The sequence below is a fragment of the Pyrus communis genome, chromosome 3 (genome assembly GCF_963583255.1).
Source record: "Pyrus communis chromosome 3, drPyrComm1.1, whole genome shotgun sequence".
Taxonomy (NCBI): Eukaryota; Viridiplantae; Streptophyta; class Magnoliopsida; order Rosales; family Rosaceae; genus Pyrus; species Pyrus communis.
The window spans coordinates 7,915,951-7,936,548 of NC_084805.1; the positions used below are offsets into that span (position 1 = coordinate 7,915,951).

The following is a 20,598-nucleotide window of genomic DNA, read 5'->3' on the forward strand; positions in this document are numbered from 1 at the left end:
TCACCTTGTAAAAAATTGGCCAAAATTTTTGTCACTTTTGAATGTTCTCTACGTTGTAGGATCTTAATAAGTTCATCCAAACACCATATTATAGATGCATAGTTTTCAGAAAATACAATGATACAAATTTTGATTCCTTGATTGCTTTGAGAAGCTTTGACATATTAGCAAAGGTTTGGCAAGCTGTGCTGCCCACGTAGTACTGCTGGAGGATGAACACACTGGGAAGAGATATCGGAGATTATGAACATGGGGAAGAGATATCGGAGATTATGAACATGGGGAAGATTTTGAATTTTGTTTTGTGTTTTTTTTTTTTTTTTCCAGGTGTGAAGTTTGAAGCTTGCTGTTTGGTTCTACTTTTGTGTTTCTGTGGTTGGCTAGCGCTTTTATGTTGCCTCATGTTGGAGAAAAGGAAAGAGGAAAGGTAACAATTTACACTCATGAATTGAAAGTTGTAATTAAGTTGCATGTCGTTTCTTCTTTTGGTGAAAAAAATGAGTTCCTTTGCTATAAAAAAAGTGTATATATGATGCAAAGTACAATTGCCCAAACAGGGTAGACGAATAGTGATTATGCCAACAGTGTTTGATATTCCACCAGGTTTGGTGAAAGCGTCTCTGAACCCACCGGCTGCCCGGATGTGTTCTTGCAGCAAATAACCGGCGATGAGAAGACAGTACAACATCAATCCAGTCGCCCCGCACAGTGTCCACAGATAAATTAGGAGCAACCACTATAAGAAGAATCAACGCTCCGGGCAGTTCCAGCCAGTGTGGAGGTTATATATCATCATAGTTAGTGACCACAACCGTAAACAGAATGGGATTAGTAAGCAACAATTTTTGTCTAGATTGTCTGCTAATCAACCCCATCGGCTTTGTCAGTGGCTGCCAATATTCTCTGTTCTTTTGGTTCAATTCACATTGAAGGTGTGGTTCTAATGCTTATGTACCCACAGCAAAACGGACTCGGACAAAAGGATGACCCGGGAACTAACTCGTCGCAAAAGACGATCCATCCCGAGCTACTAGAGCTTCAATATGTTGTTGTAACCCCATTAAACAGGCGACAGCCATGTTCAACTTGAGACACCAAGTGTAGTGATAGAACCCCGTTCAAACCCTATCTCAGAGTTTCAAGTAGAGTAGAACACCAATAATGTTCTTTTTTCGGTCATGAACAATGATATATAATTTGTATACACAATACCGAGACATTTACTAGAGAATATAAGCAACTGTGTTAGTTTTGTGTGCACAAATAACATTGCCCCAAGAACAAATATTTGAACAAAAACTATTTTACAACTACTAAATTAAGAAATGGCTCGTTTGTGGAATTACAAAAATTATGGTTTTGTTTTTGTTATAGCAATTAGGGCTGGGCAAACGGGGCTTGGACCCGCGGGTAGGGGCGGGTCCAAGCGATTCGGGGCGGGTACGGGGCGGGTCTTGTTTTTAAAATTCTGAAACGGGGCGGGGCGGGTCGGGTCCATGTCATTTGCGGGGCGGGACGGGTCTAATTGCTGAGAAAACGGGTCCTCGACCCGAACCGTTTCCACCTTCCAAAAATCCGTTGATTGAATCTGATCCGTTGATTTAATCTAATCACTCTGTCTCTGCCTGCCAGACTCCCACACCACACCCACACTTTGTCTCGACTCGACGACACCCCACTCCCCAAATCTCCTCTCTTCTCTCGTCTCAGACCTCGCTCGATCGTCTCCGAGTCAGACCTCACTCCCCAAATCTCCTCTCCTCTCTCGTCTCAGACCCCTACTGAGTACTGACTCGACTCCCTGAGACTCATAGTGAGTCAGTGACTGTCGACATCACCATCGCAGGATTGTCTCCTGAGTCCTGACTCTCCTTCAATCCTCCCAATCGTGAGTTCCGACCACCACCACACGGTCGACACCAACCTCGCCGTCGAGAACACTACCATCATCCTGCAAATTCCTAGGTAATTTATGAATTAGGGTTTCTGATTTGGGAATTTAGGGTTTTTGGGGCTATGATTGCATAAGCTTTTCGATTGATTATATGGACTGCTGCGATTTGATTACTAGCAGAAACTTGTTTATTGGTTTTGAATTTTATGGATCTGCTTATAGATTGTAGATTTTAAGTTGTTTGGTTAAATTTGCAGAAATTTAAGTTGTTTGGTGGTTAAATACTTTGGTATTTAAATTTGCAGAAAATTTTCGAATTGTTACAATTTTTGAACTAAAATTGGTAATTGATTTGAAGCTGCAATCTTAATGCATGCAAGCTACAATCTTAATGCATGTAAGCTAAAATTGTTAATAGCTTCTTCTGGGTTTAAACTTTAAAGAGGTTGTTTTAGACATTTAATTTATGGGTTTTGTTGCTTTGTTTGCCAGATCCTCATGGATGAAGCCACTAGTTACAGCATGATTATAGTTTTCTATTGAGTAGAATCATCATTTCTAGGTGTAGCGCCTCTTTTGAGCTTTGATTGTGAAAAGGAAAATTTCCCCTGTAACTTGTTAGAAATATTGTATCTAACACTTGTGGCTTTTACTTGTTCGTTCATGCCTCATTTTGTTATTTCGTTGTGTTGGATTGTCGGTCCATATTTTACTGGTACCATGCATGAAGAGGCTTCCTTATTGGTAATGTAGGTAGGAAATGGTATGCTATGTTGAGGTTGGGGTTCTTGTCTTGTTTCGTTATGTATCTAAAATTCGTGAGTGAGTGTGAGATGAGTGAGTGGGTGTGAAATGGTTGGCCATTCATGTCTGATCTTGGTTTTCAACACCCCTAGGCGTTTGAACTCAGATTTCTGTCTTTAAGTATATCCATTCTTCAGATGCTTACTTAAAGCCAAGTTAGTAAAAAGGATTCAATGTTAACGGTTGATCTCATTTTCTTTTAAACAGTTTGATTCGGATTTGATTTAAAAATGAAACAACGCTTTTGAGCATTTCATCTCTTGACTTCCTAAGGTTAATCTTGTTACCCGACATACTAGAAAGGTCGACTTATAAAAGATAAATACAATAAAGGTCACAAGAGCATCAACTGTTTACTTCTTTTGATATAGTTGCCTTGTATCATGCTTACTTCTTTTGTCTAAGCTTAATTATGATGCAGTGGAAGAGTTAAGTTTTCTAGGCATGTGCTTTCACCTTCTATGTATGTAACAGGGACTTTTGTTGGTTTAAATGGAAAGGAGACTCATTAGCATTCCTGAATTCTAATATTTATTGTATTTATTGTCAAGTAGGCGTTGAAGTTTCAAACATTGGATGTAAATTGGAAGATTTTGAATCATATCCTGCTTGCTTACTGGTGAGTTCTTGGTTTGGATGCATGTGGTGCAATGCATGGTTGTCATCTAGTATTTAAAAATGTATCATATTTTCTGATTTAATGGGATTAGAAGTTAGGACCTGTATGCAATGCAAGAATGAGAACCGAGGCCTTCTGCCTGCATATATATATATATATATAATATAATACATATACATATACATCTCACACACACACACACACACAATAAGTACTTGGCCAATATTGCAGAAAACAGTTTCTTTAGCCTGTGGTGCAATGCATGGTTGTCATCTAGTATTTAAAGATGTATCATATTTTCTGATTTAATGGGATTAGAAGTTAGGACCTGTATGCAATGCAAGAATGAGAACCGAGGCCTTCTGCCTGCATATATATATATATATATTATATATATATATATATATATAATATAATACATATACATATACATCTCTCACACACACACACACCTATTCCAAACCCCTCATCCTCTAGAAAAAGAAAAACACCACCTATTCCAAAGACAAAGCAACCAACTATAATAGCTTCACTAGAGAGATCTTCTTCTGAGAGATCTTGGGTTTGGGATCATGTCACTAAGTGTACCGTCTCGGAAATACAAGAAGTAGAAAAGGATGGAAAGAAAGAGAAGGTGGAGGTACAAGTATTGAAGGCTAAGTGTAATCATTGTAACGCCCTTTTTGCATGTGATACTAGTGGGGGTGGAACTAGTACTTACATTAAACATATCAATAAACATTGCAAGTCATATAAACCAACTGATGAGTTGCAAAAGGTTCTAGGTAGTTCTAGACCTTCTAGGGATGTCAAAAACATGCTTGTTGCTAAAGGGTGGAGCCAAGAAGAAAGTGTGGAAGGTATTATTGAGTTTATTGTGATGGAGGAGGTACCTTTTAGTATTGTGGAGAGTGAAGGGTTTAGGCGGATGATGTGCAAAGTCCAGCCTAGATTGCATGTTCCATCTCGGAGAACTATCGTAAGGGAGTTATTTAGTATGTATGATAGCATAAAAGATCAGTTAAAAAAGGAGATACATAATCATAGAGTGAGCTTGACTACCGATACATGGACAAGTGTGCAAAATTTGAACTACATGGTGCTAACTGCTCATTTTGTGGATGATGATTGGAATATGCACAAAAGGATTCTAAACTTTTGTTTGATTTCAAGTCATGAAGGCAAAGAAATAGGGAAGATGATTGAGCAATGTTTGGTTGAGTGGGGGATTGAAAAGGTAATGTGCATTTCAGTTGACAATGCATCGGCTAATAAGGTGGCAATTGAGTATGTTGTTCTTAAAATGCAGAAATGGCCTAATAGTAAAGTGATTATGAATGGCAAGTTTATGCATGTGAGGTGCTTAGCTCATATTATCAACTTGGTAGTGAAACATGGGTTGAAAAGATTAGAGACAAGTGTGGATGCTCTTAGAAATGCCGTGCGGTTTGTGAGATCAAGTCCCCGAAGGTTAAGTTATTTCAAGAAATGTGTGGAGAATGAGAAGTTGGATAGTAGGGGTCTAGTTGTTATAGATGTGCCTACTAGGTGGAATAGCACATACATGATGCTAGAATCTTGCTTGAAGTTTAAAAAAGCATTTGAAAGGATGATCGAAGATGATGAAGCCAATATATACACCACCTATTTCAGTGAAAAGGTGTTTAGTGATGAAGGAGAAGAAGTGGCGGGTAAAGGGAGGATTGGACCACCTAAGGAGGAAGATTGGGATAGTGCAGAAGTGTTTGTGAAATTTTTAAAGGTCTTTTATCTTGTAACTTTGAAAGTTAGTGCAACTAAGTATCCCACATCTAACACAGCTATTCATGATGTCATTGCTGTGGAAAACGAGATAGAAAAACTTTTTTTGCCTGAATATATGCAAACTGGAAGACCTGCAGAGTTGGTGCTACGTGATATGGCATTCAACATGAGAGCCAAATATCGAAAGTATTTTGGTTCAATTGAGTCCCTTAATCAAATATTTGTAATTGCCCTTGTCTTAGACCCAAGGTTCAAATTGAGGCACTACATGCACTTGTGTAGAAAGCAATTACAACTTCTTGAAGAAGAGATTGAACAAAAAAGTAATCAAGTGAAGACATTGTTGAAGACAATGTGTGATGAATATGCTAGTCAAGCTTTCGATTCACAAACACAACAAAAGGGTAGAGAAGATTTAGTTCTTGACACTTCTTCTTCAAGGGTAAAACAATCATCTTCTAATGTGCCAACAGAAAATCCAATGATATTTAGTCAAATCATGGATGATTGGGAAAAGTAACTAGAAGACACCGAGGATATTGCGCTTGCACATGAGGTGGATAGGTATCTCCTTGACACTGTAGAGAAAGTACCACATGGTTCACAATTTGATGTTTTGAAATGGTGGAAGTTGAAAGGGAGGAGCACATATCCCACACTTGCTTTGATAGCGAAAGATGTCTTGCCAATTCAAGTGTCAACAGTTGCCAGTGAGAGTGCATTTAGTGGAGGAAAGAGAGTAATTGACCCTTGTAGATCATGTCTCCTTCCTCAAACAGTGGAGTCATTGATGTGCCTTCAAAATTGGATAAGAAGTGAACCAATTGGCAGCATTGAGTATGAAGCAAGTCCCGCGGAGCTTGAATTTTATCAAGAGTGTGAAGAAGGTAATTATCTTGTTTTTTATAGTTTGGTTTATAACTTTATATTAATTGGTTTACAATTAACAGTTGTTCTTTGTTGTAGAATATAAAAGAAAAAGAGCAAATACTATATCTACAAGTTCAACAATCTCATCAAGTGTTCCTGAAATTGAAACAACTCAAACGAATAAAGGAAAAGGAATTGCGGTAATATTTTAAACTCAAATGAATAAACTTTAAATTTCAATAATTCAATTTGAATGAGGATAGATAATATGATGTTGGACGTTAAAAATGTCATGTTTATATTCTATTTTTGTTTACAGATTCAATGAAGATTGTTGTTGGAGCTTGGGCGTTGGAACTTGGATTTTCGGATATTTTGTATGTTGATTTAATTTTTAGATGTTGGAAGATGTAATATTATTATTTTGAATGTATTGTTAATCTATGAACTTGGATGTTGGACTTTGTATTTAGTTCTGTACAATTTTTTTTTTCTTTCAAACAACCAAAAAAAAAAAAAAAAAAAAAAAAAGGACCCGTGGACCCGGCCCGAACCGGCCCGTTTCAACCGGGCCGGGTAATGTCCGGTTCTTATATTAAAAAATGTAATCCCCAGCCCCGCCCGGCCCGTTCCCTTTGAACTTAGGTCCGGTCCGGTCCTTTCAAAATTGGGCCCGGCCCGGCCCGTGCCCAGCCCTAATAGCAATAGTTGCGCTTTCTGTTGGTCGGTCAGCCAAAGATTCTCATCCATAAATCCAAGCCAAAACCAAAAAGAAAAAAGAAAAAGTAAAGTAGGCGTAGATTTTACAACTTCTTTGGCTAAAGCTAACAGGTAGGACTGTCAGACGATTCTTGCCTTGCCTTGCCAAAGTTAGGTTTGCCATCTTCTGGCTTGGGAGTTTGATTTGTTTTCCTGGTGAGAATAGACGTGATAGGATTTTTAGTACTTACGTAACTAAGGTTGAAATTACATAAAATACTTGTAAGAGTACAATTTTGTTGTAGTAAATATGCTTATACAAGATCGTTCTCCACAAGAATTATTTAAATCATTTATGTAAAATCAATTCTTAATTAATTAATTAAAACAAAATTTTGGAAAATTTGATTTTGGAATTTTAGATACTAAAAACGAATTTTAAAGAAACTAATTGAAGAAATCAGCAAAGACCAATTTTAAAGAAATCAATTAAAAAGGAAATGGTTTTTTAAAAATCAAATTTGAAAAGCACTAGGGTTCCGCCGTTACCTTAACAATCTTATGTAACTTTACCAATTGTTTATGAATTACATATGCAACTTTGAAGGTTAGGTTTTCCTAATACACATTCTCCTTGTGATATTCAAACAATAACGTATATTTAACATACAATCTGTCTATGATATTTTGATTAAATGTAAATATGCAAGACTAATTAAGTTCTGTGAAACCCTTCGAAAAACTATGCAACACCTAAGAGTGTGATATTCGTTTTAAGTGAAATTACAATTATTGACCACAATGAGCAAATACCCAATCCTCCGTTGATATTCCAACTGAATTGCATCCAATTACTTACCTAAATATCCTAATGATGATCAAGCATTAACACATAGAGACAGTTAAGTCTACATATTCTTGCTAAGACTCATGGCCTCGCTCTAGCAAAAACGGATTAGTTACGCATATTCATAAGTAAAATCAAAGAAAATATTATTATGAAGAAAAAGATTAAAAACACCTTAGAGTAAAAGTCTGAAATTCTCCAAGAATCCTACCCAATTTCCTCTCTCCAAAGTTGCGTAAAAGAGAAGAAGAAAAAGACTCGCCTTGCCAAAGACCTCTATCGCTCTACATAAGCTATCCAACAATCCCCTAATAAAAGTCTTAGGACCCAATTAGGACACCAAATAATAATAAAATATATTAGAAAATAAAATGTAAATTAAACTATTAAAATCTACAAGGAAACTGTCCAGCTACATTTTAGCCTTTAAAGATCGAAACAACCTGAACACATCTTCAAAAGGGGCCGAATCCACAATAGGCCATCTTGGGCTCCAAAACTCGTATTCAAGCCTAAAACATCACTTTTCCAGCACTGTGCATTGCTTCTTTATTCTATCGTCAGAAAATAATCGCTTGGTGGAAAAAATCTGATGTTTTGATACGATCCATCTAAGTGACTCACAAACGTCCTTCAATTGGAATTACTCCAAAATTCATCCATTTGATCATGTTTTGCCCCAGAGAAAGTTGAAAGTCCTATATTGGAAATACAAGTCAAAGATCAAAATTGTTCCAAAATAAACTAAGATTAAGGTAAAATATGTAATAGAATATTGACTTATCAAATACCTCCAACCTTAGCTTTTTGCTTGTCCTCAAGCAAAACAAGACTCAGACGATAACAAAAACTTAATTAGATACTTAGCTAAAACTTAACTAAGACAATCCACCTTCAAATCACAACCCATAGAAAATGTTAAAAACTAGAACATCTTTTCAAAAGTTCCAACGAATCCCACCACAAAGTCTAAGCAATTTAAAGCTACTTAGAAAAGAATTCATAAATTTCCTTTGGAGTAAAGTGAACCAACAAAGTTAAGGAGACTCGATTAAAATCCTTACATGTCGTCCTCTTTATTTAATACTTTACACACTTATATATTCAATTTTTTTTTGGATTTTTTTTTCAAATTTTTTCTTCATATATATATATATATTTTTTTTTTTTTCAGTAACAGTAATGGTCGTGCAATGTCAGTTTACTTAACTTTCGATCCGACCCATGCAACGAGTTTTAGGTCAATGACTCCCAAACCATTGGGGGCTTTAGGGCACTAGGTATAGTACACCCCTGATGACTTATTAACTTGAGCTGAAAGGCTATGAAATCAACCAATCATCCTATCCCATGCCAAGACTTTACTGTTTGATGCGAGAATCACTACTAATTAGGCAAGACTGGCCTAGGTGGAACAATTATTACATTATTTGTAACACATACTAAACTTTACTTTATTTCAAACAAAAATTAAAACTAAAAATAGCTGAGACGAAAAATAAGTGCTTCAATCTCACTTCCCATAAACCATGTTGGTGTGATGTACAAATTTCAAAGTATAATTCAAGAATTAGTGTACGAGCAAAAACAAATAGAAAAAAAAGACTCTGGAGTCAAGATGTGGAGAAAAGAATTGGGGCCTACTCGAGCCCAATCCAACAAGAACCTCAGCGGCCCATAGAAGTCAGGACCTGGTAGCTTGCCGAAAGGTTAATATACACGGATCCACTTGCACCATTCCCACGTGTGAAGGAAACCTAGCATCTGCCTATTTAAGAAACTTTTAGCACCTCGCCGTTTCCAGACAACCTCTCTCTCTTGCAATCTCGAGCCCAGCGCCGCGCCAATTCCTACAAACCCTAGCTGCTCAGTGCCTCAATCCTTCGCTTCCATTTCTCTCCCAGCCCTCTCTCTCTCCAACTACTTTGGCTAAAGCTAGTAGATAGGAAGCCGCCACTTAGTTCTTATGTGTTAGCGTAGGAGACTAACAGGTCTCTTCTCAAAGCATTTGAAGAGTCAAGGACTCCTATCACTGCATTTTCCGAAAATAATGCATCTTCAACGTGGTGTTTGGATGGACGTTTTAAGATCCTACAAAATTTTCATTTCTGTGAAAATATTTGTACAAGGTGAATCACTCGGAAGTACAAAATCAGAGGAAATTTTTTGGTACTTCTCATACTTACGAGGGTTCATCTTGGTGTAAGATCCTTGTTGTAAGATCTTAATAAGTTCATCCAAACACCATTTTGAGGATGCATAGTTTTCAGAAAATACAATGATACAAGTCTTTGATTCCTCTCTTGGAAGCTCATTGTCATCTATGAAGGTTATCGTCCCCTTCTGAACCAAATTTGCTATACAAATGGTCTGTAAGTTGTAGCGTGTATTTCATTTTAAGCTCCGACATGTATCGTATCGCCATGAATAGGTAATGGTGCGGTGGTGATAATATACTGCAGGCTAAATCAATTGGGAATGGCATGCGTACTTGGCTTATTGATACGTCGATTTTATATTATATATCTAATCATATTCTTATGATGTTTTGATAATTATTTTAGTGAAATTTTGATACTTTAATTTTTAATTTAGGACTTATGATTTTTTTTTTGTTGTGAGCAACAAATGATCAAACGGATGAATTTTGGAGTGATTCTTATTGACGGATGTTTGTGAGTCCTTCAACTGGTTTGTGTTGAAGTTTCAGATTTTTCTACCTTTAACTTATGGCGAGGAAATAAAGAACTAGCGTGCGGTGCTGACAAAGTGGCGTTTTGAGTTTATTGGGGCTTTTTGGCCTCCAAAAATAGTGTTTTTTGGGTTCAGGTCTTTCTGCAAATATGTTCAGGACATCTAAAGCTTTAAAAAGAGCCATCTGGGGCCTATTTTGAAGCTGATTTAGGGCATGGACGTGGTTGTTTGGTTGCTGGCAGATTTTATCAACTAGGGATTTTGTTTCCTAGTTTCTCCTTATGTTTTTTTGTTTCCTAGTTTCTCCTAATTTGTTTTGTTTCCTAGTTTTTAGAATACCTTTTTCTAAGAAGAATATAAATTGTAGTAGTATAAATAAAGGGGCCGGCCTAGGAATTCTCTTCACAACTTAGGATTGCCGAAGCTCTGGCAAATTGAAGACTTAATTGTGTTTCACTCTTTTTCTATTTGAATAAAATTCCGTTGTATTTTGATTATGAATATGCATAACTAACTCTCTTTTGTTAGGGCGAAGCCATGAACCTTAGCATGAATATGTAGTCTTTATTTAATTGCTTATGATATAATTATGCATGCATATTTTGAATTAATAATCATTGTGTTTAAGCTGTCTTTATATCATAATGCTTAGCTACCATTAGAGTGTTTGGATAAGTAATCGGATACAATTTCTGTTGGAATCTCACTGTGAAATTGAGGACTACTTCTTGTCATTGATAATTGTAAGTGCACTTAGGGTGAAAGTCACATCTTAAGGGTTGCATGATTTTTCGAATGGTTTTCACAAAGCGTAATGAGTCATGCATTCACATTTAATCTGAATGTCACAGATGCATTGCATGTTTGATATATGTTCTATCTTGAATGACACAAGTAGAATATACATTAGGAAAACTTAACCTTCAAAGTTGCATGTGTAATTTTAAAGTTATGATTTTGTTTTTGCTAAAGTTAGGTTGACCACCTTCTGGTTTGGGAATTTCATTTGTTTTCCTTGTGAGAATACACGCCTCCACCAATGTCTATATATAGTGTGCAGTTGCAGAAAGATGAGTGTGCGGGTGCAAAGCCAAGAGCTTGTGCCTACCAACATAGCACCAAAGAGTGCAGGACATGCAGAGAGAAGCTCTCCTATCCGATCAAGCCATGACCAACACAACCGTAAGGATATTCTTAAGAGAAGTCACCAATCTTTACATTTTTTTAAAAATTATGCAACCTCAACATGGTGTTTGGATGTACTTGTTAAGATCCTTCAATTTACAAAATTTTCAAAGAAAAAAAATTTTTGGCAAATTTGTTACAGGTTGAATCATTCGGAAGTACAAAAAATCAGAGCGAAATTTTTGGTAGTTCTGGTTTCATACTTCTGAGGGATTCACCTTATAAAAGTCATAGGAAAAAAATTTGTTGCTTTAAATATTCTTTACATTGTAGGATCTTGGCAAATTCAATCCAAACATTATCTTGAGGATGCATAGTTTTCAGAAAATACAATGATACAAGTCTTTGATTCCTCAATTGCTTTTAGAAGCTTTGACGGTGATCTCTCTGCTCTTTTTGGAAGCTCATTATCATCTATAAAGGTTTTAATCCCCTTCTGAACCAAATTGCTATACAAATGGTATGTAAAGTTGTACCGTGTATCTTCACCTTAAAGCTCAAAAATGCATCATATCGCCATGGATAGGTAACATACTCCATATTCTTTGGTGTTGTGGTGATAACATACTGCAGGCTGAAAGAGTTGGGAATGGCATGCGTACTCAACTCATCAACGACTCTCTTCTTGTACGAACATGTTGAGGCTCTTCCTTAACTGGAGTCCTATATTCCTGCTACCTTTGACGGGAATGCAAACTCAAAGGACATGGTGAAAAAACAATTGCTAGTTCAGTGTCAGTTCGAAGGAACGAAAGGTGATTTTGCCTTACCTTGTAATAAAGTTGAAAAGAGTTGGAAGGGTGGATTGGTTGTTCCCTTACTTTTTCTTCTGTGGACTTACCTTCATGCATAAGCTGTATATTCATTGATACGCACATTTATAATTGTAATCTATTTGTCCACATGCTTAGTTCGAGCATCGAAAACAGGATTTGAAAACATGTATGGCTCAGGTATGTTACATTCATGACATTCAAGTTACAGATGAAAATAAGAGGGTTGTCCCTTGTGTGTGCCGTGCTAGTTTTGAGCGTATTAGCAAGATTTTGCATTTAGTTTTGTTTTATTTCTAGGTGTGATGTTTGAAGCTTGCTGTTTGGTTCTGCTTTTGTGTTTCTGTGTTGGTTAGCGCTTTGTGTGTTGCCTCATGTAGAAGAGAAGGAAAGAGTACAATAACAGTCTTACACTCATGAATGGGAAAGTTGTAATTGAGTTGCATTTGTTTGTTCTTTTGGTGGAAAATATGAGTTTCTTTGGTAAAAAACTTTCGGTATTTCATTAGACGAGATTAGCTCCTCAGTAATGGCAAAACGATACGCGGTTACATTATCCGTAAACAAATATATTTTCAACAAGCGAGAAAGATGAACTGCGTCTTCAACAAGGTTTCAGGTCACATTTTCATGATTACAAACAATACGACATGCACGCAAAATACAACGAAAGCACGAATTACATGAATTAACGACGCAAAAAGGAACTCGAGAAAATGTAGAAACTCAAAAACACTCCAAATGAATCATGATGGTAAAGCATGGCAGTGAAAGTTTCTACAAGATATAAAGAACAATCGCCCAAACAGGGTAGACGAACAGAATGACTATGCCAACAGTGTTCGATATTCCACCAGCTTTGGTGAAAGCGTCTCTGAACCCACCAGCTGCCCGGATGTGTTCTTGCAGCAAATAACCGGCGATGAGAAGACATATTACCACACCAATCCAGTCGCCTCTCACGGTGTCCGCCAATAAACTAGGAGCAACCACTATAAGAAGAATCAACGCTGCGGGCAACTCCAGCCAGTCTGGAGGTTATAATCATAGTTAGTGACCACAAGCAGTAAACAGAACGTGATTAGGTTAAAGCAAACAACAAATTGTAGGTCATAGACCAATCTTATTTAGTGACCACAAGCATTACCACCATATCAACTGCCGTTGGATGAGTTTAATTTTGTAGACTTGTGTAGAAGACTGATTAATTCAAAGTCATCCGACAGCGATTAATGCTCGCTGCCATTTGCATGGCATAAACTTGGAAGCATAGACATGTTCGATCAGCAGTGGGAATAAATACTATAGTTTACCTGGGAAACGTTTAGGGAAGAAAAGCCGTAAGACAACAGCAACGAGAGCAATCCATTTTCCAATCTCTCCCCTGGAAAAATGAAGATTTTTAGGGAATACAACGAACCAAAAACACCGACAACACGAAATATATAACTTGTACGGTACGTATGTGTAGAAAATAACCTGAAGATGTTGAACAATATTGAAGGAAGGGTAAAGAAAATGTAGGGGATCAATAGCCCTGTAAGAATGTTCGATTTCCAGTTTGTTCGATCCAAGATCAACAGATAGCTACAGTAAACACAGAAACAAATAGCTGAGGTTCGTATATTTTCCCAAATCAGTACAAGTGAAATTAATACGTCACACAAAGCACAACTAAGAACATAAAAACTAATATAATTTACATTAAAAACTTGAAAATTTGAATCATAAAATAACAAAAAACAGTGATCTAAACCATTGAAAACCAACGAAAAAGGTCCAATACAGGATCTGAAAAACTGCATCTCCAAAAAATAACAATAACCCAGAAAAATATCAGTTACCATGGATTTAATACCTCAAAGATCATCCAAAAATCCTAACATCCAATCCAAAACAAGGAGAGAGAAGACATACATTGCAGCAAACGAAGCAACCCATTTGAGAAAAGCAGTTCCGAATCCCAAGCTGCCGAGGCGGACGGCGTGGCCGGCGAGCTTCTTAGCAGCAGCGCCGAGCTCTTTGAAATCGCTGCTGATCAAATCGGCAGCATCCGATTCAGTCATCATCTTCAAGTAGCTCTGTTTTTTTGCCATCTGGAGGAACAGAGACAAGGGAAGACAGGAACGGAGTTTACTAGAAAGTGCAGAGACAGTGGGAGGGATAATTGGATTTGACCTTCAATTGCTGTATTTGTAAGGATCTACATAAAAGATATAAAATTATTGCCGCCGCGTGGCAGAGCAGCTGCACCACTAATTTAAAGCAAGTGGTGAATTTGTATTTAATTTGGGAAAATATCCTCATCGGATTTTTTTCTATGGATTTTAGAAATCTTGTGATCATAATTGTTCATTGTGTATCGTACGGTCAGAAATCGTTAGATATTATTTATATTTAATTTTAAATTTTGAAATAATTTCTGATCGTATGATATATGATGAACGGTCACGATCATTGAAAAAAGAATCTGATGATGATCCTTTTCCCTTAATTTGTATTTGCACCAGGTCGGTCGATATGACACCATGTGGTTTGTCGCATAGTTGGGACCTACATACTCCTTATCTCCTTCTGATTTATTTAAATTACCTATTAATAATTTTTTTTGTCAATAAAAAAATTAAATTAATCCTGACAACAAAATTAAAATAAAATAGCTAAAATAAAAGTTATGGATAATAAAGTAAACAAAGTACAAAAAAATTTTACTTTTTTCCCAAAGCATAAATCATATCATTTGCCTTTATTTTTATTTTTGTATTTTTTTCTCAAATAAAGTAAATTTTTAGTGATAAAATAATTATTTAAAAAAGTCCTTAAAGAACTATCTCTTCAACGAAGAAAAATTGTTTGGAAGGTCGTCGCTAAATTTTTTAAAGAGTATTTTATATTCTCTCTTTATAAATTTTATGTTTAACTTTTTAATATATACACGCATTATATGTATACATTTCTGGTTACATTTGATTGTTTTGTGCTTTCTGTAAGTTATTGAGGCTTGACTAAACATATTTATACGGTGTCCATTGAGAAGAGGGCTTTTCTCTCCTTCCGTGAGAGAGCTTCTCTCCCTGCATGAGAGTTCTTCCCTTGTGATCTACTTTGAATTTAATTATATATTTGGAAAAATTGTATACGTTGACACCTTTATCATGAATGGTATCTGAAAATGACCGTTTCAATTTAATTTTTATTTGTAAGTGAGAAATCTTAAGTTAATGAGTTTGAGACTAATTATAATTAAGAGTTAAATTCGGATAACTGCTTAACCTTTAGGGGCGATTCCAAATTAGTTCTAACCTTTCAAAATATTCCAAATAACTACTTTAAGGTCTTAAAGTTTCAAAAATGAACATTTATTAGGTTCATTCAGTGATGACATGGATAAACATTAAGTGTGTTTAAACTCTCAAGTTATTTATTAAGAGAATATCCAAATTGGCCTCATTTAGCCAAGCAAATGTATGGTTTAACTTAGTTAAAATGAGTCAAATTGGGAGATTAGAATCTCAAAGACGTCGATTAGTGAAAACCAACTTTAGTGTTTATCCACCTCATTATTTAATGCTAGCAAAGTCATCACTTCATGCCGCTAAAATATATGGTGACCTACCAAATGCCTAATTTTTATTTTATTTTAAATTTAGGTAGTTATTTAGAATGTTTTAAAAAGTTGACACTAATTTAGGAGGGTGTATTCAATTAGGAATCTGAGAGAGTTTAATGTATTTATTAACTCCCATGAATTTCATGAATTTTAATTGATTCACATAGAATACGGCGAATTATAAAAGGATTTGATATGAAATTTGTTATGAAGTTCAATAGAGTTTTATGATGTCTAATAGATTCAGTGGGCAATTTTTTTTTGGTAAGAGTAAATCTTTATTTAACTCATTAGAATGCAAGCCACAAATTCAATTCTTGCACATATTATATGGTTAGCTAAACTTTTGCCTCTCAAGTTATTCACTTTTTTTGCCACTTAGTACTACGATCTAGTGATATTTCTCCTTACTTGTAAGTGAGAAGTCTTAGGTTCGATTTTCATCAAAGACGAATTTAAATCATATTATTGCTAACCAATCATTTGTTCAAAAAAAAAAAAAAAAAAAAAAAAAATCTTTTTGAGCTTTATCCAATCCAGGCAAAAAAAAAAGCACAATATACCTTGAGACTTTATCATCTGGGTTTGCTAAAAACCAATAACTATAAGCAATACACAAGAAGTCTAGGTTTGCCAGGAAACTCATCGGAACGACACTCTTTACAAGAAAGTTGTGTAATCATGCACAAGCTAACATTACTTGCTTGTGTCTTGTATGGAAACGAAGGTGTAGACTTAAAAATTGTGAATCGTGATTTGAATATATATACAAAATATTTTCTTGACCACATTTCTTGAAGAAGCATGGCGAAGATTGAACAATTCTAGTGAATTTTCGGGGCCATGACCTTGACCGGAAAAATCTTGGAGGTGATAGTGAACACTTCAAAATTGAGCTAAAAACTGACGACGATTTGCAAATCCACAATCGACCAAGAAAAGTTTACCTAGATGAACACGGAACCTATCAATAAAATCTAATAGTATAACAATAGAGGCTTAAGAAATAAAAATATGTACCTTGTGGCACTTTAAGTCCGTTCCTCCTTGATAAAGCATCAAACGACACTTTTGAATCATGTGTCGAACCTTCCCATCTACTAAAAATGTATATGCATTCCAAATCAAGGTTACACGCAGCCAATACATTTTGTGATATTATCTATGACGATCACGATGGCTACTAACTTTAAATCCTTTTACCATTGTTGGTATATGTATGCCATCAATTGCTCCAATACAACTCCACATTAAATATATGAGTTTATATGGTGTATCTTTTTACAATGATAACAACAAAATTAACAAGAACAATATATATATATATATATATATATATGGGATAGGATCAAGGGACAAATATTTTTACATTTCTTTATATCCTTTAGATTTTATAACATCCAAGGATTCTTATTAATTCATTTAATACTATGAATGCTTTCGTGGATTTTAACTAATATTAAAGTTAAAAAGAAAAGAAAAAGAAATCTTAGCTGTAATCATGAAAATGAGGAATGTGGTCTGCAACCTCCCTCTCCCCCAGGTCTACAACTTCCATACTAGAAATATTCATTAGGCAAGTAAAACAAAATACTAATTCTATATTTTTGTTCATATAAGTAGGGTGATCAAATTAGGTTTTGGAATTTTTTTTTAGTTTTGTCAATTCATGTATTTGACGAGTTCTTTTCAAATCTAACAAACAAAAATCTCAATACGCTATCCATGTGTTTCGATTGAAAAATTGTTGAAACATGGAAACGAAGCGAGGCAAGAAAATCAATATCTAACTAATCTAGAACCAAAAGTATATATACTCATAGGTACCGACATCAAAATCCCTACAGAAACGTTACATAAGCCACCCTTTCGAGTTTAATTGAGATTCGAAACATATGACAGCGTATTGAGATAGTTGTTTGTTTGATTTGAAAAACTAAAAGGGTAGAAAAATCTTCAAATACATGAACATAGGGCTGGGTTCGTTTCTCAGCGGTTCGATTTTTTCCCAAAACCGAAACCGAACCGAAATTTCGTTTCGGTTTGGTTTGGTTCAATTTTTTTCGGGTTTTTCTCGGTTCGGTTTTTTTTCGGTTCGGTTTTTCCGGTTTGGTTTTGGTTTGGTTTCAATTTTTTTTTCTTCCTCCAAAAAAAAAAAAAAAAAATGGAAATATGAAAGTTCACATTCAAAGTCACTTCAGAGTCATCCACATGAAAACCTATAAGTATGAAATCAATTTTACACATCTACATTTGACATAAAAGGAAATATATGCCATTTGAGAAGTGATACTACTATCATAACCTTAGACCATATTCAACAACAAAACCATGATGAGAATCCAAAGTTTAAGTCTTCCAAGTTCCAACTAGAATCATCAATCAAGTCTTCCAATTTCAAAAGTCCAAACTTAAATAAACATCAAAGTTTAAGTCTTCAAAAATCCAAATTTAAAATAAACATCACACAAGTCAAATAAACCTTCAAGGTTTCATCATTTCATGTCTTGCACAAATAAAATCTTCCAAGTCCTCAAGCTCAAGCTCAATGCTTAGGCGGCCTAGGAGGCAACATAGCACCTTTGTTTGGGTTTCCACTTGCCATTTCTACATACAAATAAAAAATGAAACAATATGATGTAAAGCAAGCATGCAACTTAGCATGTAATTAAAATAGTCTAACAAAACCAAATGCAATAAGTAAAATTACATTTCTCAACTTCTTCACAAAATTCAATCTCCCTAATGGTTGGCTCATGATGTAATGCTACATGAATTGACCTAAGCCAATTTTGTGTACATATCAAAGCTTCCACCATTTTTGGACTCAAAGAACTACGATATGGATCAATTATTTGTCCACTTGTACTAAAGGAGGATTCCGAAGCAATGGTTGATACAGGAATAGCTAAAATCTCTTTTGCAACTCGTGCCAAAATAGGATACTTAGAAAGTCCATTCACCCTCCACCAATTCAAGATATCAAAGTTTGCCTCTTCTTCCCCTTCATTAGGATCCGAAAGATACCTATCCAAATCATTGTGCACAATAAGGGCTCTCTTTGCTTTTCTTATTTCACTTTTCTCTTTCAACTTTCTTTCAATCTCTATCATGCTTGATAAAGGATCTCCACTTGTAGTTGCTAATTGAGAACTACCACCACTACTTGTGCTTTGTTGTGTATCAAAAGACAACTCTTCATGAATCTTGTAAAGATCAAACAACAAATCTTTCACCGCATTGGTTGCAATTTCAACTTTTTCCTCGTCCTCGCCATATAGTATCTCATAATAATCAACCACTTTCTCCAATTTATGGCGAGGATCAAGCACAAGTGCAAGAAAAACATATTGATTCATATCATCATTTGAACCCCAATATTTGTCATATTTTTCTTGCATCAGCATGAAGATCATAGACAAGAATTCATTACCTTTGTTTTCTAGGAGGAGACTTTTGATCTTAAACAAATCACCAAAAGTAGTATGAATTGTTGGAGTATTAGAACAACACACTTTTAAAGTGACTTCAAAGAAAGGTCTCAAAAAGGATGCAAATATTCCCGCCTCACTCCAATCATGAGTCGAAGGTGGCCCTTCCCTTATATTATCATGATTTTCTTTAGTAAAGTAAGGAAGGTAATGACTATCATCTACTTTCAACCTATCAAAAGCCATCTTGAACTTCAAAGCCGATTCCAACATTAAAAATGTGGAATTCCACCTAGTAGGGACATCTAAAATCACAAACCCTTTGCTTTCTATTCTCACTTTCTCAACACACCTTTTAAAGCTCTCCAACCTTTGAGGGGAAGATCTTACATACCTAACCGCATTACGAATGCTTTGTATGGCGGTATTCAACATCTTTATCCTATCATTCACCACCAAATTGAGGATATGAGCAACACACCTCATGTGCAAATATTTTCCATCATGCAAAAGTGCATTAGGAATCCCCGACCCACTTGTTCGGTGTACAAAATCCCTTAAGCTGGAATCATTTGCTAAAGCATTGTCAATCGTAATAGTTAACACCTTCTTTATGCCCCACTCCACCAAACACTCCTCCAAAAGTTGAGGAATGGATTCTCCTTTATGATTTGGAATGACACAAAAGTTCAAATCTTTTTATGTAACATCCAATCATCATCAATAAAATGAGCGGTGAGAACCATGTAATTTATTTGTTGAATAGAAGTCCATGTATCCGTTGTTAGACACACCCTAAATGTCTTCAACTGACTTTTCAATTTCTCATTTTCGGAGTAAAACAAGCCAAGTACATCTTTAGCTATTGTCTTACGACTAGGTACTCTCCACAAATGACATGCATGCATGCAAAAATGACGAAAACCATTTCCCTCGATGAAAGAAAAAGGTAACTTGTCTATAATTATCAACTCAACACAAGCCTTAGTAACTTTTACTTGAGAAAAACCAATAGCTTCCAACTTATCTTTTGTGCCAGCAAAGGTTAATATCTTTTGCCTATTTGTGGCAAATATTTCCTTATTAGGACCATAGCTTCTACATCTAGCTAAGTGATTTCTTATGCTAGTTGTACCATTTTTATCCGTGTCGGCCCTATACGATTTGTTGCAATACTTGCACACCCCTTTAACTCTACCTCCCTCAATTATCTTATCAAAATGCTCCCAAATTGTAGATCTTGAATGACTTTTTAGTGAATCCAAGAGAGTGTCTTCTTTATTTACTTGATCACTTGAGCCACCTTGTTTTGGAGTTGGATCGGATAAATTTGTAGATCCACCATGAGTAAGAGGAGTTTGTTGAGTTGCCACTATGGAGGGTTGAGGTGGAGTTGATTCACCAACAA

The 20,598-nt window shown here is 35.7% G+C and overlaps 2 protein-coding genes and 2 long non-coding RNA genes across 4 annotated transcripts; 2 read left to right on the forward strand and 2 right to left on the reverse strand.

Moving 5' to 3' along the window:
* Window positions 1–244: 244 nt before the first annotated feature.
* LOC137728015 (uncharacterized) lies at window positions 245–1,300 on the forward strand. The gene is made up of 2 exons (XR_011067908.1): window positions 245–427; window positions 604–1,300. It is a non-coding gene; the product is annotated as an uncharacterized lncRNA (long non-coding RNA).
* A 10,349-nt stretch (window positions 1,301–11,649) lies between these two features.
* On the forward strand, window positions 11,650–12,343 carry LOC137728018 (uncharacterized). The gene is made up of 2 exons (XR_011067909.1): window positions 11,650–11,836; window positions 11,950–12,343. It is a non-coding gene; the product is annotated as an uncharacterized lncRNA (long non-coding RNA).
* Window positions 12,344–12,679: 336 nt separating this feature from the next.
* On the reverse strand, window positions 12,680–14,323 carry LOC137728017 (cold-regulated 413 plasma membrane protein 1-like). The gene is made up of 4 exons (XM_068466895.1): window positions 14,067–14,323; window positions 13,629–13,736; window positions 13,463–13,533; window positions 12,680–13,180 (listed from the first exon to the last, which is right to left on the reverse strand). The coding sequence occupies exons 1-4, from the start codon at window positions 14,243–14,245 to the stop codon at window positions 12,927–12,929; spliced, it is 612 nt and encodes a 203-aa protein (XP_068322996.1). The 5' UTR covers window positions 14,246–14,323; the 3' UTR covers window positions 12,680–12,926.
* Window positions 14,324–18,437: 4,114 nt separating this feature from the next.
* LOC137728144 (zinc finger BED domain-containing protein RICESLEEPER 2-like) lies at window positions 18,438–19,625 on the reverse strand. The gene has a single exon (XM_068467021.1). The coding sequence runs from the start codon at window positions 19,623–19,625 to the stop codon at window positions 18,438–18,440; it is 1,188 nt and encodes a 395-aa protein (XP_068323122.1).
* Between the last annotated feature and the right edge of the window lie 973 nt (window positions 19,626–20,598).

What these genes read in the sequence shown, in the direction of transcription:
- LOC137728017 (XM_068466895.1), bottom strand. Translation starts at nt 14,245, where the DNA reads ATGGCAAAAAAACAGAGCTACTTGAAGATGATGACTGAATCGGATGCT. An exon ending in GTTGCTTCGTTTGCTGCAAT is followed by an intron (nt 13,737 to 14,066) that starts GTATGTCTTCTC and finishes TGTTTACTGTAG; the next exon opens with CTATCTGTTGATCTTGGATC. An exon ending in ATATTGTTCAACATCTTCAG is followed by an intron (nt 13,534 to 13,628) that starts GTTATTTTCTAC and finishes TCATTTTTCCAG; the next exon opens with GGGAGAGATTGGAAAATGGA.
- LOC137728144 (XM_068467021.1), bottom strand. Translation starts at nt 19,625, where the DNA reads ATGTTGAATACCGCCATACAAAGCATTCGTAATGCGGTTAGGTATGTA.